The sequence below is a fragment of the Rhineura floridana genome, chromosome 2 (genome assembly GCF_030035675.1).
Source record: "Rhineura floridana isolate rRhiFlo1 chromosome 2, rRhiFlo1.hap2, whole genome shotgun sequence".
Lineage (NCBI taxonomy): Eukaryota > Metazoa > Chordata > Lepidosauria > Squamata > Rhineuridae > Rhineura > Rhineura floridana.
The window spans coordinates 93,456,358-93,470,554 of NC_084481.1; the positions used below are offsets into that span (position 1 = coordinate 93,456,358).

Here is a 14,197-nt window from a genome sequence, read left to right on the forward strand (position 1 = left end):
CACTCCTCCTGCCCCATACACCCCTTGCTATCCCAGACTGTAGCCTCCCTTATCTGGCTCATGGGTTTCCTAGCGGTAAAGATGGTATATCACATATAGCTTGGTTCGTATAACTGTTGTGAGGGGCTAAACTCTTGTGTGTTTTACTTTCTTGGACCACTGGCCTCCAAGATTGAGAAGGGACACAGAGGGTCAGATAAAATCTGGCTGTGGGCTACATCTGTCCTAAAACCCTTCCTCTCACCTGCCCTAAAACCTTTCTCTCTAGTTCCTGGGAGACTAGACCTTTAATGCAAATTGTAGCCTGCATACATAAACACCAACACAGATAGGCCCCAGTCTTGTGATTTGTCCGTTATGAATCCTATGAGCAGAAACCTCTCCTGTCCCGGGTGTCCACTGTTTTGGATCATTGGCCTAAGAGCTCACTGTCTCTTCAGGATTCCTGTTGCTGGCAGCTACCATTGAAGCATGAGAATTACTGCTCCCTAGAGACATAGCCAGCCTGACAGCCCCTTCTCCTGGAAGCAAGGCACATATTAACTGACGCAGAACATTAATTTAATAAAGTGGGTCACTTTACATCAGGGAAGGACTCAGTAAAGCATAAAGGTCATTAGATTCTACAGATATAAAACTGAAAAAGCATAATCTTGAACTATAGCCTCCCCACGGTAGGTCAGTATACGGTGACTTCAAACAGCTCTCATAGACCCTGCCCGGTATGAATAGGCAAATGGAGTGGGAGGAAGAAGAGCCCCAGGATGATCACATGTCCCAGCCAGTGATTTGTTTTTAATAGGGGCAGGATTCTGAGTTGAGTAACACATAGAATCTTTAACAAACTGAGGTGTAAGCACAAATACCTCAAAAGGATCTGTCTTTGCTTATGTTGCTTGGTAAAGTCACCCTGGGCTCCCTTCTGGAGGTAGGGCAGGATATAATTTTAATCAATCAATCAATCAATAAATAATGGTAATAATGAAGTGCCGTGAACACTGATGGGGCTATATATAATATTCCACATATATCTATATTTTTCCCATAATTCCATCACATCTTATGAGCAAGAAATAAAACTCAGGATTGAGCTATGCAAACAAAGGAACAAGGCTACAGAGACAGGAACAAGTCTGATTCTCAGATGTCAACAGTGTTGGGAGTCAGGTTTATTTCCCAGTACACCATTCATAAGTGAATGAGTAGTTCCTATTCATTCCTATGAGAAAATGTACAGCAGTGCCCCTGTAAATATGCACTGTTTTCCTCTTACACTGAGTGGTCCATCACCAAAGAATTGACTTTGGTGAAGGGGTGGTGTGGGATCGTGGCAAAATGTGTGAGCTTAAAGATGGGTAATTAACCCACCAGGTGGTGTCAATCAAGAGAAAGGGCCATCTCCTTTGCATGCAGAAGCTCCCAGGTTCAATACCCGGACTCTCCAGGTAGGGCTGAGAAAGCTGCCTGCCTGAAATCTTGGAGAGCCCTGCCAGTCAGTGTAGACAGTACTGAGCTAGATGGACCAATGGTCTGACTCAATATAAGGCAGCTTCCTATGCTTCTAAAGATCAGGTAGCAGGTGACGGGAAACATTCTCTGCCTGAGGTTCTGTAGAGTTACTCTAGCTAGAATAGAGTACACAATACTGGGCTAGATGAACAAATAGTGTGACTCAGTATAGGGCTTCCTATGTTGCTATTTGCATCCAGGCACTCCAAATTCGGCAGTAAGAAAAACTGGATTCTGTAATTTTAATAAATTATGCTAAATATGCATTTTGCATAATTGATCTTATTTTTCATGATTTATTCTGCAATTTTTACTATTTTGCATTTAGTTTATTCTTGTTTTGCTAGTCATAGAGAGAGGCGATGAGCTATGATGGGCACTGAAACCTTGTCTCCAACCATTGGAAGTTTTATTCAACCACCTGTCCGGCTTCTGGGACTTCAGCAAGTGTTGCCCACATCAAGTATAAATTTACAGTTATAAGGATTAGAAACTTGATTAAAAAAAAAAAAAAAATGGAAGCTGAGACACTCAAGGAGCTGCATTTTACATCCAGTACCACATTCCACAGTTTTATGTGCTCTTGGATGGAGGCATGCACATACGAAGCCTTGACATGCCTCAGAGATGGCTTTTTGCTGCACCACAGTCTTTAGACTAAATGGAGAACATTGTCTTAATTGTCCCATGCGCCATGCTCCACATTCAAATGGGAAGGGCACAGAGAGAGCCGTTCCTTGTGGCTTCTCCACAATTTTGGAACCCCTATTCTTTGAAAAATCATCAAAGTCCAACCCTGTTTATTTTCAATAAATGGTGTAAGATATTCTTGTTTGAGTTGACTCTTAAGGGTCAAGGTAATGCAACAGTGGGGTAATTTTAATTAGTTTCTTATAAAATGAAGTATTTTGTTCTGTGATGTATTGTTGATTCTGTTACCTGGCCTGAGCCCAAAAGGCAAAGTGGGATAGAAAGAGCTTTATAGTTTGCAAAACTCCTGAAAACATACCTAATTTTAAAATAAATAATCAAAATGTATGAGATTATTCCACATGCACTTCTCCCTGTTAGAAACCTTTGGATTTCCAATCTTAGTTGATTAATGGGCAAATTTTAGCCCCCTGTTTTTCTTTCCATTGTCTCCTTGAATTTGAATAGTTGTGACCCCTTGAAGTGTTTTTTAAAATTATATTCCTATTCTCTCACAACATTCTTTTTACTGAAACAAAGACAAGTCCAAATTTACCATCATAAAAGAGGTTATCCATTCTTTTGATCATCCTTGTACCTCTTTTTGATGGTGGTGGTAGGGAATGTGACATAGGTTCAGGGTCAGATTAAGACATGCTGAGGCCCTAAACCATGTCAAGATCAGAGCTTGGAAAAGTTACTTTTTTGAACTACAACTCCCATCAGCCCCAGCCAGCATGGCCACTGGATTGGGCTGATGGGAGTTGTAGTTCAAAAAAGTAACTTTTCCAAGCTCTGGTCAAGATCCAGAGGCCCCAAACCATGAAAAATAAAGAGGGGGGGGGAGAAGCATATTACCATTATAATAGAAAGGGTAATGAAAAAATAAATGGATTTGCATATATACAAAGGCCTGTGTGGTGATATATGGAGGGGAGGATGTCGGAAAGTGGCAAGGAGGGGATTAGCGGAGATGATGTCTGGTGTGGAACGGGACTTTAGAATGTGTTGGTAGGGTAGCTCTCACTGAGGTCTGAGGTGAGGTCTGAGGTGAGGTTGGGCAACCTATGGTTGATACAAGTAGTCCAGCAGCCCTGGAAGGGAAATTGATGGGATTGGGTATGGATTGGGATGGGGAGATCAGGGTTCATAATTTGGGTGGTGGATTTGATATGAAAGGGTATTGTTGTGCGCCACCCCAATCTCCGAGTGGTGGGATTTCCAGGGGTCCCTGCGCTCGCCCTGGGTTTGGTTTCCTTGGGAAGAAGGTCAGCGGAGACTGTGGTGTCTTTATGAAATATGGTTTATTTATTTACACACATTCCAACCTGTGCTTAGGATGGAGGGGTTCAAGGCATCAGCAGTCCAATATCCAGCTTTTCCATCGGGGTTACAGGAGGCATCCTAAAGCCATGGTGAAGAGGGCCAGTCCCTCTGCTTGCCTCCAGTTCCCTGACTTTCTCAGACACAACTAAAAACACAAGCCTCTCCTCGGCCCCAGGAGGGGGGGGGGGGAGCTCTCCTGAAGAGTTTCAATGATAAAAGGATCTCCCTGGCCCATTCACCAGTGATGGGCACCTGATAGACCCAATAACCCACCTGGCCACTCTATTTGATTAACAAAAGAAACTCATCTGACCAGCAGAGCGAGTTTCTCACCCCCCAGGTGCAAGTCTCCAAATCAGAGGCTGGAAGGGGACTCATAGGAATTATCCATCTCAACCTCCCAAACTCACAACACTATTTAAGCCAAAGCAATTTCAGTTATAATAAATCTTAAATTATCTCCAATATATTTAGAGGCCCTCATAATATGTGGGCCCTCATTACGTGAGGCCCTAAGCCATGGCTTACTTGGCTTGTTCCTAAATCCGGCACTGCATACGTTCCAGTTTTCAATTTGGGCAACGTTATCCCAAATGAGTTTTTCTTCAGTGCCTGGGACAGAGCATTGTGTTTCTGTGTGGGTGGAATACTCCTCCCACTGGGTTTCACTCAGTGCTCCTCAGCCATTGGGCACGCTAGTCTCTGAAAAGTGAGGGAAATAATGATCTACCTCACAAAGGTGGATAAGCAAAACAATTATGGTAATGTACTGTGCATGTTAAAAGAGCTATATAAATATTCATTTATATAACTGTAATAAGAAATTATTGGTCTTCCCTGCTTCTCTCCGCTGCAAATGTCTGACCTTATTAAGTTGAAGAATTGCATTTGCCTTCTGTCTGGCCATATCATGTTGGTGGTTGACTTGAGTTATTAAGTGACCAACCAGGCCTTTTTTCATTTCTCCTCCCCCCCCCCTTTCTGTTCTTTCCAGCTGATGAGTCTCCTGCTGAGAGAAAAATGCTTATTCTTAGCCCCAAGAGCTTACACTTGCCATTGATATATTCACTGGCACCGCATGCATAAAAAAACTGGTATTTTACAGCCTCCTGAATTAAACAATATCTATAAAACCATAGGATATTACAGGCTTCTCTGAGGATAGGTGTCTTATAGCTCCCGTGGCTCTGCTGGTCAGGATAATGCAATCTCTCTGCCCCATCTCCAGGCTCGGTCTGATGCAAGGGAGATGGGGGAGATCCCAGCCCCCTCATTCACGACTTGTCTGTGTTCCTTGCAGGGGAGTCGGACACACTGGTGGATGCCTCCATGAAGACAACTCCGACGTCGGTGCCAAGCCTGTCCCAGACAGATGAGCACTCCAGTTGGTCAGGGAGCCAAACCACGGTGTTGGAGAAGGATCCAGAGGCTGGCCCCATGGTGAGGGGACCCTACCTGCACCCCAGCATTCCAAGGCAAGCACCTGCTGAGGCCCGGCACCTGGGGGTGGAGCCGCTGGTGCGGGCATCACGGGCGGAGCTGATTGGCGTGGCCCCGGGGTCCGAGGACAGCCTGTCTCTGGGGAGCGACCCCTATGGCAGTGCCTTCAGCCTGTACCGGGGCCGTGCCCTCTCCCTGCACGTGTAAGTAGCCATGGGGCTGTGGAGTGGGGTGCAGGGGCCATTGTGCTGGGACCATCATTTCCCCCCTACCCCCAGTCATAATCCCTCACTTGACCCCTTGGTCTCTTAAGCCATTGATTTCAAAGCACCACTAAATCCTTCCTGAGCTCCTTCATCACAACCCTAATCCCTGATGTCATAGCACCTTCCATCCAAAGCCCCCACTGCACTCTCAACCCTTTGAAGCCACCCACACTACCCTGTCATTGTCTCTTCTGCTGCTTCCTCTTCCACTGCAGTATTTTCCCCCTACCGCCTCCACTGCCTCCTGCCTTCACTCTCCTAGATTGTTGCTGTGAGGACAATAGGCTGCATAGGTAGGTATCTGCTGCCACCCCAGGCTGTAGCCTCTCCAATCAGCACAGAGAATAGATTCTCCATAGCTCCTCTTGCTCTGGGGCAGGGGTGTAGTCGTAGACCTGTTACTTGTTTGAGAGCAGGGTCCCACCCAGGTTCCTGTGTATAAGCCAATCAGCATGAAAAGGGATCGTGTTAACCACTGAAAGGACACTATCTTTCCATGCTGATTGGAGCCGATCAGAGGGAAAGGAGGTGAGTCAGCCACTGAGAAGACTCTTCTCAGTAGCTAACACAGAGACACCCCTTTCATGCTGATTGGCTGCTATGGGCATCTGTTGTAGTGGAATGTGGACTCATGTGATGACGGAGAGAGCAAGGGAGATGAGGAAAAGGGGGCGTGGCTATGAGGGGGTGTGGTGTGACTGTCATGAAGGGACCCTGCACTTCTGAATTTGCCACTACACTGCTGCTCTGGGTTTGTTCTCTTTCTTTTGCCATCCCCTGATTCTGTTCGCCATAAGGCAGAATGGAACCTTCAGGGCCATGTAGTCCATTCCAGGTGTTACAAGAAGTACATAATAATGGACCCCTCTCACACACCAAATTCTGGCGGATGCCCATGCATTTGTTATACATCTATAAAGAGCAATGGCACTTCTTTTCGGTCTGAACTCAAGTGCAATGGACTGCATTTTCCTCAGATACATGGAAGTAGTGGTAAGGGCTAACAAAGAAATGGCCATGACCAAGAGAGTCATTTAAACCCTTCCAATTCTGGATTCTCCAGGTCCAAATTTGTAATCTATATGTATATTATGGATGCAATTGAGGCAGGCCTGTAGCTAGCCTCCTCAAATGTCTTCTGCTTCCCTCCCCCCCCCCATTTTTATAAAAAATAGTTTATTACATTTTTTTCTCCCTCCTTTCTGCCCCCACTTCCCCCCCCCGGGAACGTTTAGGCTGGCTACTCTCCTGAACTGAGCCAATGTTAAGCATAAGAACATAAGAACATAAGAACAGCCTGCTGGATCAGGCCAGTGGCCCATCTAGTCCAGCATCCTGTTCTCACAGTGGCCAACCAGGTGCCTGGGGCACTTCTGAGTTCCATTTATTTCAAGGGAAGGTTAAGCACCTGTTTCAATGAATCCCATTTAAATCAATCCCATTTAAATCCCATTTAAATCAATGAAATTGCTCTGTGGCTTGATTGTGGTGTATGTAAACTAGCCAAACTGATATATGATTGTCAGACAGAAAATCCTCTTATCTTGAAGTCTGATTTCACCCACATAAAGAGATGAGCCCTCCAGGATTGGCTTGATGTCGGTAAAGGTGGAAACGGATACAGGACACCATAACACAATCAATGGGAGGTTGCGATCGACATAGACAGGAACAGTTTAATAGGAAGAAATTAGAAAATCTGATTTTAAGCCATCCTCAATGCAGGATTTTGTTGCCACCATCCACCTTTGAGGCTTTTTAACTTAGAAAAAAAGATAAGTCAGGGAGTACACGGCTGAGTGGAATAAAAGCATGCACAGTGAGGAGAAAGTGGATGCAGAGAAGTGTTTTTTTCTCTCTCTCTCTCCTAATGGTAGATAGAACCTGGGGTTATCATGTGAAGCTGAATGGTAGAAGATTTAGGAGAGACGAAAGAGAATACTTCTTCACACAGCGCATAATTCAACTATGGGACTTGTTTTCCTAAGGGGTGGTGATGACCACCAACTTGGATGGCTTTAAAAGAAGGTTAGACAAATTCATGGGGGACGAGGCTTAGGCTGTCAATGTCTTCTAGTTATGATGGCTCTAGTAACAGAGGCAATATGCCTTTGAGTACCAGTTGCTGGAGATAATGTGCGGGACAATCTTAAAGTGCTGATGACCTGCTTGTGGCCTTCTCATGGGCATCAGGTTGGCTGCTGTGGGAACAGAATGTTGACTAGATAGGCCTTTAGCCTCACCCAGCTGGGCTCTTCATTTGTTCTGATGTTCACCTATTAATAAACAACTTCAGGCAGGCAGGCAAATGTGGACATGCAGTTCATTCATTCATTTTATTTGTATGCTGCCCTTCCATAAATTTATTTATTGAATTTCTTAGTCGCCCATCTGGCTGGCTATCCAGCCACTCTGGGCGACATACAAAATAGGCATACAAATATAATAAACATTAAAATCTGAAAACAATGACGGTAAAATCTAGCCCACCCCAAAAGCCTGCCTGAAGAGCCAGGTCTTCGCGGCCCAGCAGAAACTCATTATAGAGGGGGTATGGCGGAGATCATTTGGGAGGGAGTTCCACAAGGTAGGGGCCACAATTGAAAAAGCCCTCTCTTTAGTCCTTACCAGTCTGGCTGTTTTGTCTGATGGGATAGAGAGAAGATCTTTTGAGGCTGATCTTGTGCTCAAGGTGGCTCACAACATAGTGAACAGAAATGCATCTCAAAAACAATTGCAAAAACAATTTCCTAATAACAAAAAATAATAAAACAGTAACATAACAAGTATAACAGCTAGCAAAAACGACGTTTCCATATTATGAACGTAGTAAAACAATATTTAAAAACAAACAAAAAGAAGTAACCATTAACCCTCCCCCCCAAGCCCTTAAGGAAAACCATCTACTATATCTCCTACAAAACTTCATTATTCTGAGCGGAGGCTTGTTTTGGAGGGACTGCTGAGGCAGTTGGAATATGGGGTACAATCAAAGATAACTAGGCATCCCCTATCCATAAGGATTCAAGCAGGGTGTGGGTTTTTGCGTTCTCCCCCCTGCCTCAATATCTCTCAATCATTGGACTATGGCAAAGCAGAAGTAGGAGTACCCTTTCGGATGTAGTAACTTTTTTGTCAAGAAGCTAATATCTGTCTCTACAGGTCCCCCATCCCTGATGTTGAATTTGTCAAGGAAGACTTTTTTTTTTTAAAGAAAACATCAGTGCCAGGAGGAGAGACTGGTTAAGATTAGTACTTAAGAACCTCACATGTAATGTAATGACCTCTGCTCCAGTGGTGGCACTTTTGCCTATAGTAATGTCACTTTGTTAGTATCGAACACACACACACACACACACACACACATACACGCATTGTAAAAAAATCACAAGACTCTTTCATCCCAGAAATGTAGCGAGGCAGGGAGGCAAACTGGGAGAGATAAGAAGCTGCGCAAAGTGCCAGATCTCTTCCTCTCAAACCATATATAGATCCATTCGAGTTTCTGAGCCATTAGCAGGCACCGCCCACACATTTTTATTCTTTCACCCCTGTAATAATGGGAAACTTGATACCAGCAGTTTTTCTCAAAAATGAAAGCTGAGCTTCATCGTGTTCTGAAAGTGACAGCAAATCCCATGCTGAATTGCAGAGCCAGTGAGTGTATTAAGGATCTGATGGACGGGTGGGTTGCAGAGCTTTGTTAGGTAGTTAGAGACTCCCTCAGCTACGTCTTTTCTTCCTTCCTTAGGTTGCTTTCCCTACCTTATCCTCATGCTTATCATCCTCAGGCTATGGTACATACCTAACTATACACATGCACAATTGTCACTTTGTGTGTGTGTGCGTGCGCGCGCATGTAGCTAAACATGCATGCCCATTTTTTGTAAGCAACTAAGTTGGCATTGGAATGAATGTGTGTGCCTGTTTGTATGTACCACTGAGTTAGTGTTTGTGTCTATGGGAAGAAGCATGTTTGTGTACAGGATGAAGCTATATATGCTCCTCCCCTCTCCCTTCTGTTGCATTTCCGGCTGCACCAGGGCCTCCCCATGTTTTCCCTTGCCTCCCCAGGCCAAGCCAGCCTATACTAATCTATTTCTGATGTATACCCTGATTGACCCCCGAAATCTCTTCTTTTGCCCTGATGTGGCATCCTGGTACAGCTCATTTAGCAGGTAGGACCAACAGCTGGATCTTGCCAATAAACAAGATCCCAACTGACCCATCTGGCCATTCTTAGAATCACAGAGTTTGAAATGAACAAAAGCCGTTGTTAAGAGGCAGGACCCATCAGAATGCAATCTGGACCATGAGATGCCACAACACAGAGCAGGGGCATTGCAGAAAGGTGTATGTAGAGCAAACAGCTCCAGGACATTCAAATAAGAAGTCAAGCCTATCTGGAGAAGGCAAAAACAACCAGCTAAACCCCTTTCTCTGTGTCACTCACTCACTCACTCTCATTCACTCGCACGCATGCACTCTCTCCTTCAGCTCAGGAGGGTTCTGCCTTCTTCTCAAGTAAGTGGAAGAATCTCATTGCTCTTTCTCTCTCTTACATGGACAATTCAAACCCAGCATTACCCATTAAAAGTAGTTGTCCTCATGGCCATAGTTTATTGTCCCTGTAGGTGTCTGATCCTTTGCTACTCACCTCTGTTAAGTTTTCAGGCTGTTCTCCCTTAGCAAACTTTGTCATATTTTGTTTTCCAACTGCAGCAGCCTCCCCCATGGTGGGTACCGGAGGGATGATGCCAACAGCGGCAGCAGCAAAGCCAGCATAGATACCCTCCACCCACCTGCACTGAAACCTCCTCACCAGCGCCCGGTGTCCCCCCGAGCAGGGCAGTGCCCCCTCCAACCACCTGGAGCCAGCTGTGGCCCCACCCCACTGGTGGCTCCCCGCAGAAAGCTGCTGATGCCCCCTGAGTTCCAAGACACAGCATCTGAGGAATTTGATGAGAAGCTGAAGCGCCCAAAGTCATCTGGCTACTCTCAGGCTGGCACAGGAGAGTCGCGGCCCCAGACACCACTGAGTGAGTCCTCCAGCCGCGTGTCTGTCCTTCGCCCATCACCCAAGCTGCCACGGTCAGGCTCCAAGATCTTTGACAAGCTGAAGTTCTTTGAGGAGCGGCAGAAAAGCCTGGAACAGAATGATAACCCTTTTGCTGGACATACATGGCTTCCCCTACGCAAGACACGCTCCTTTGATCAGGCTGGCTTCGATGATGGCAGTCCCTTCATCTCGGCTGCCTCGCATGAGGACCTACAAGATGATACCCACTCAGAACTGGGAGGTGTAGCCCTTCGGCGCCACACCTTCCACCAGAAGGCAGCCTCCTTGGATGAGCGGGGCCGTTTCTCCAGCCACTTGTATGACCTGGAGCACAAATTCACAGAGGAACTGGGCCGTATCAAACGCACCGTGTCTCAGCAGCAACTGCGGCGATCACAAGAACTGTTCAGGTCACCATCTCCATGTTCCTCCACTGAGCCACCTGCTCCCAGGGTCCCACCACCACGGAAACTCAAACCCCTCAAGGCTTTGCCACTTGCAGAGAATGCACACGGTGTGCAACAGCTGGTGTTGTCCAGTGTGGGTCTAGTGGGACCCAGAGATGGGCCCAAGGGGACACAAAAGCCTCCACTGAGGAGTACAGCCACAGTTGAACTGATGGGAGAACAGAACAGAGGTCAGAAGGAAACTGAGCTGAATGGACAGGATCTGTGGCGAAAGGTGGAGCAGTGCCCACTGACTCACACTACCCCTTTGGGAAGGAGGGACCTGCTGCAGACTGGGCCTCCGGAGAGTAATGACTGCATGGATGCAGGTTCTGTGAGCACAGCAAAAGAGAGCCATGAGTCAAAGGGTCCAAGTGCAGCCTCACATGCCCGGAAATGGGAATCTGGGCAGAATGGACATTCGCTGCCCCGGGCCAAGACAGAACCAGGGACAGACAGAAGCAGGGCAGGGGCCCATGGTGCAAACAGAGAGTCAGAAAGAAAGATGGGGAAAGTGACAGAGAAAAAGGATAATGCATTGCAGCCTCAGGAAGGGAAGAGCGCACGGAGCAGAGGCAAAGGCCGCCGGACCCGGCGATCATCGCCTGAACCAGGTATGGAATAAGGGCAAGTGCTATTGTACTGTTGGGGAGGAAACTGGCAAGGCAGGCAGGAACACTCTGTTGTGTGCCATGTGGAGAACTCTACTAATCTCCTCCCCCAACGGAGAGGCCCTTAGTACCCCTTTTCCAGCCCCTTGAGATTCAGCCTAGGGCATCATGCATACCTGGGATTGGATGAGCTCATCAAGAGGGCTGGTGAGTGCTCAGGCTTGGGCGTGGCTTGCCATTATCTATTGTGGCTGCTTCTCACATGTCTGCCAATGTCATTAGCGTCTGGGCTGTAATCTCATCCAGGCTTGCCTGGAAGAGTCACCTGTGTATGAGCTTGGCATAAGATGCCCCAAGCAGAGTGAGTGGAGCCAGGGCTGGATTTAAACTTGTTGTGGCCCTAAACTATAACATGAGTGAGGCCCTTCCCTCTTCAACAAATAATAGAATTTTTAAATGCAAAATACGGGCTGTACAATTAAGCAGAAGTTGATAGTTGTGTAATATAGGTATTAAAATGCAAGTTATATGTGTGCACATTCTTTATTTAGGAGTTTGTCAAACACATAATTAAACAATTGCCAGTGGCAATGTTGTAAACGTGTTTTTTTCTTTCTTGGTTTGTGGAGGGTGGAGAAGATAAGAATCTGGCCTGGCTGCCAGAAGGCTACCCGCTGGATGGTACCTTGAGGTACTAGAACCTTTTGGAGCTGCTCATGAGGGTTTGAGGACACACAATATCTGAGTTTCTTTTTTGTCTTCAGCCACTCACATATGCACACACCCGTTTCTCTCATGCATACTGTCAGAATGTCTATTTCTGGGGGAAGACAGCACCTCTAGTGGTTCAGAACCCAGAGGTCAGAAAGGAGCAACCCCACCAGCCATGTGGGGGCCAGAGGCCAGCAATGTAGTTTAAGGCAGGCAAATGGTCAGAATGCAGAGGTAGCAGCTATTCAGAGAAGGTGGGCCAGAGGCCAGCAGCATTGTCCAAGGCAGTGGCTCCAGAGGCAGTAGCCAGACTGAAGAAGAGCAATAAGCAGGAACTCAGCATAGCAGGATCTTCTCACTAGGAAACAAGTTGCTCAGACTGAAGAGCAAACCCTGGGGCCGAGGCTTCCTAGAGCCAAATGGATCTGCACTGATTCTCTGGGTCACACGCTCTGAAATAGACTGAGCTGGTGGGGCTTCTAAATGCTACCTAAGCAGCACTTCTGGGTAATAGCTCATCCCTTTTGGGTACCAGAAATAAGGTGCTGGAGCCTGGGAGTTCCAGCCAAGCCTCTTGCCCCCCAGCACCTTACTATGACTCATCCACCTCCCACTCCTACACTTACCTCACCCTTTTTATTTTTGTCAGTCTGTGTTCACGCAACAAATTCCCATGCTCCCAACCTGAAGAGTGAGAAGGGTACTTGAACCAGCTGTGCCAGTGATCCAAGAACAGAGCTAGCCAGGCCAGTATGTTTCTCACATAGAGCAAGTGCTAGGCTGATTTTTATTATGGAAAAACCTGAGTAGATTAGCCAGGTTTTACACTGGTATCTTTTTTGAGATTTCTGTTCTAAACACACACACGCACACGCACAAATTACTACAATCAACACTGAGAAGTGATTTCCAAGTGTAGTTGCTAATTTTTAGTTGATCAAACAAATTTGTTTACATTTCCAATTAGAAAAGTGGAGCAAGACCTTCATTGCGTCAAAAGGAAGAAAAGTGACTGATTAGTTCTGATCAGCAAATGTCTACAGAGAATGCCTGAACCAACAGCAGAATACAATTGATGTGGAATCCATGCAAAGCACATGCAATTAAAACACCGGCAGCCAAATTTTACTCACTATCCTTGTCTCTCTGCCTTTTTTGTAGCTTTCCATAAAATGAAGGGACACACACAGCCTGTGATTAATGGAAGTTGGAGAGAGGAATATGAGCATAAAAATGGGATTTCTGAGAGGGCTAATGAGTGTGGCAGCTTGATAGGCAAAGATCAGAGCCTCAAAATAACTAGCAAAAACAAGACAAGGTGCAACAAATACAACAGTTAATTGGCTTACAGCTTGCTGTGGTTACAAGTATGTTACAGGGAACTGCAGTCTCCTAGTGGCTCACATAGATTTTGTGGCAGGAATTTCTGTGCTCTCGAGTCAAGAATGACAATACCTGCTCTTTGGACCAGTGCAGATTTTGCTTAACATTTACATATATTCTTCAGGCATTTTTGCTAAAGGCTTATAAGACAGGTAGGTTGGCCTTAGTATCCCCATTTTGCAGACTTGGGCTGAGGCTTAAATATATACATAGAAATTGTGCATATCACAGCTAGCTGCTGCACTGGGTCTCCAAATCACTGATAGAAAAGTAAGTAAACCACTTCCTTCCTAGGTAATCTGACTCAATAAGTGATCATTGAAAAATTTAGACACATTTATGACTAGTGTCAGCTTTGAATGTATTAAGCTATAATAGTGATTTTATGGAGGTTCTAATATTTTCCCACTCTAAACAACTGAAACAGGGCTCATCCTCTTTATTTATTCTTGGAAATCTTAAAGGTGCATATCAGCACCAAGGCAGAGTGAGCTTTGCTGCTCAGGTCACTCCTCTAATCCTTGGGACTCAGCTAGGTAGCATTAGATCAGGAATCCACACTGTGTTAGAAGAAAACAGAGTAACTTGGAAAGATTAAAGATTTTGAGCAAGCTGTAATCATCAGCACATAAAAGGACTCTCACTCTCTTGGGGCACCCTTCCTGATAACAAAACCAGTTCCAGTCTCTCAATATGCCTTACTGTGAAAAAGGGGGCTAAGATTTAAACACTTCCCAAAGGTAGTGCAGTCTTATC

The 14,197-nt window shown here is 45.8% G+C and overlaps 1 protein-coding gene across 4 annotated transcripts in view; it reads left to right on the forward strand.

Moving 5' to 3' along the window:
- The window catches only part of SPEG (striated muscle enriched protein kinase), a 157,705-nt gene that overhangs the window by 54,363 nt on the left and 89,145 nt on the right, over nt 1-14,197 (forward strand). For 3 of the 4 annotated variants that reach the window (XM_061609402.1, XM_061609400.1, XM_061609403.1), the window contains 2 exons: nt 4,826-5,000; nt 9,954-11,350. In XM_061609402.1, coding sequence (XP_061465386.1) covers nt 4,826-5,000; nt 9,954-11,350 — 1,572 coding nt within the window. Of the gene's footprint in view, nt 1-4,825; nt 5,169-9,953; nt 11,351-14,197 lie in introns of all 4 variants that reach the window. The other variant, XM_061609399.1, reaches the window with a different exon arrangement.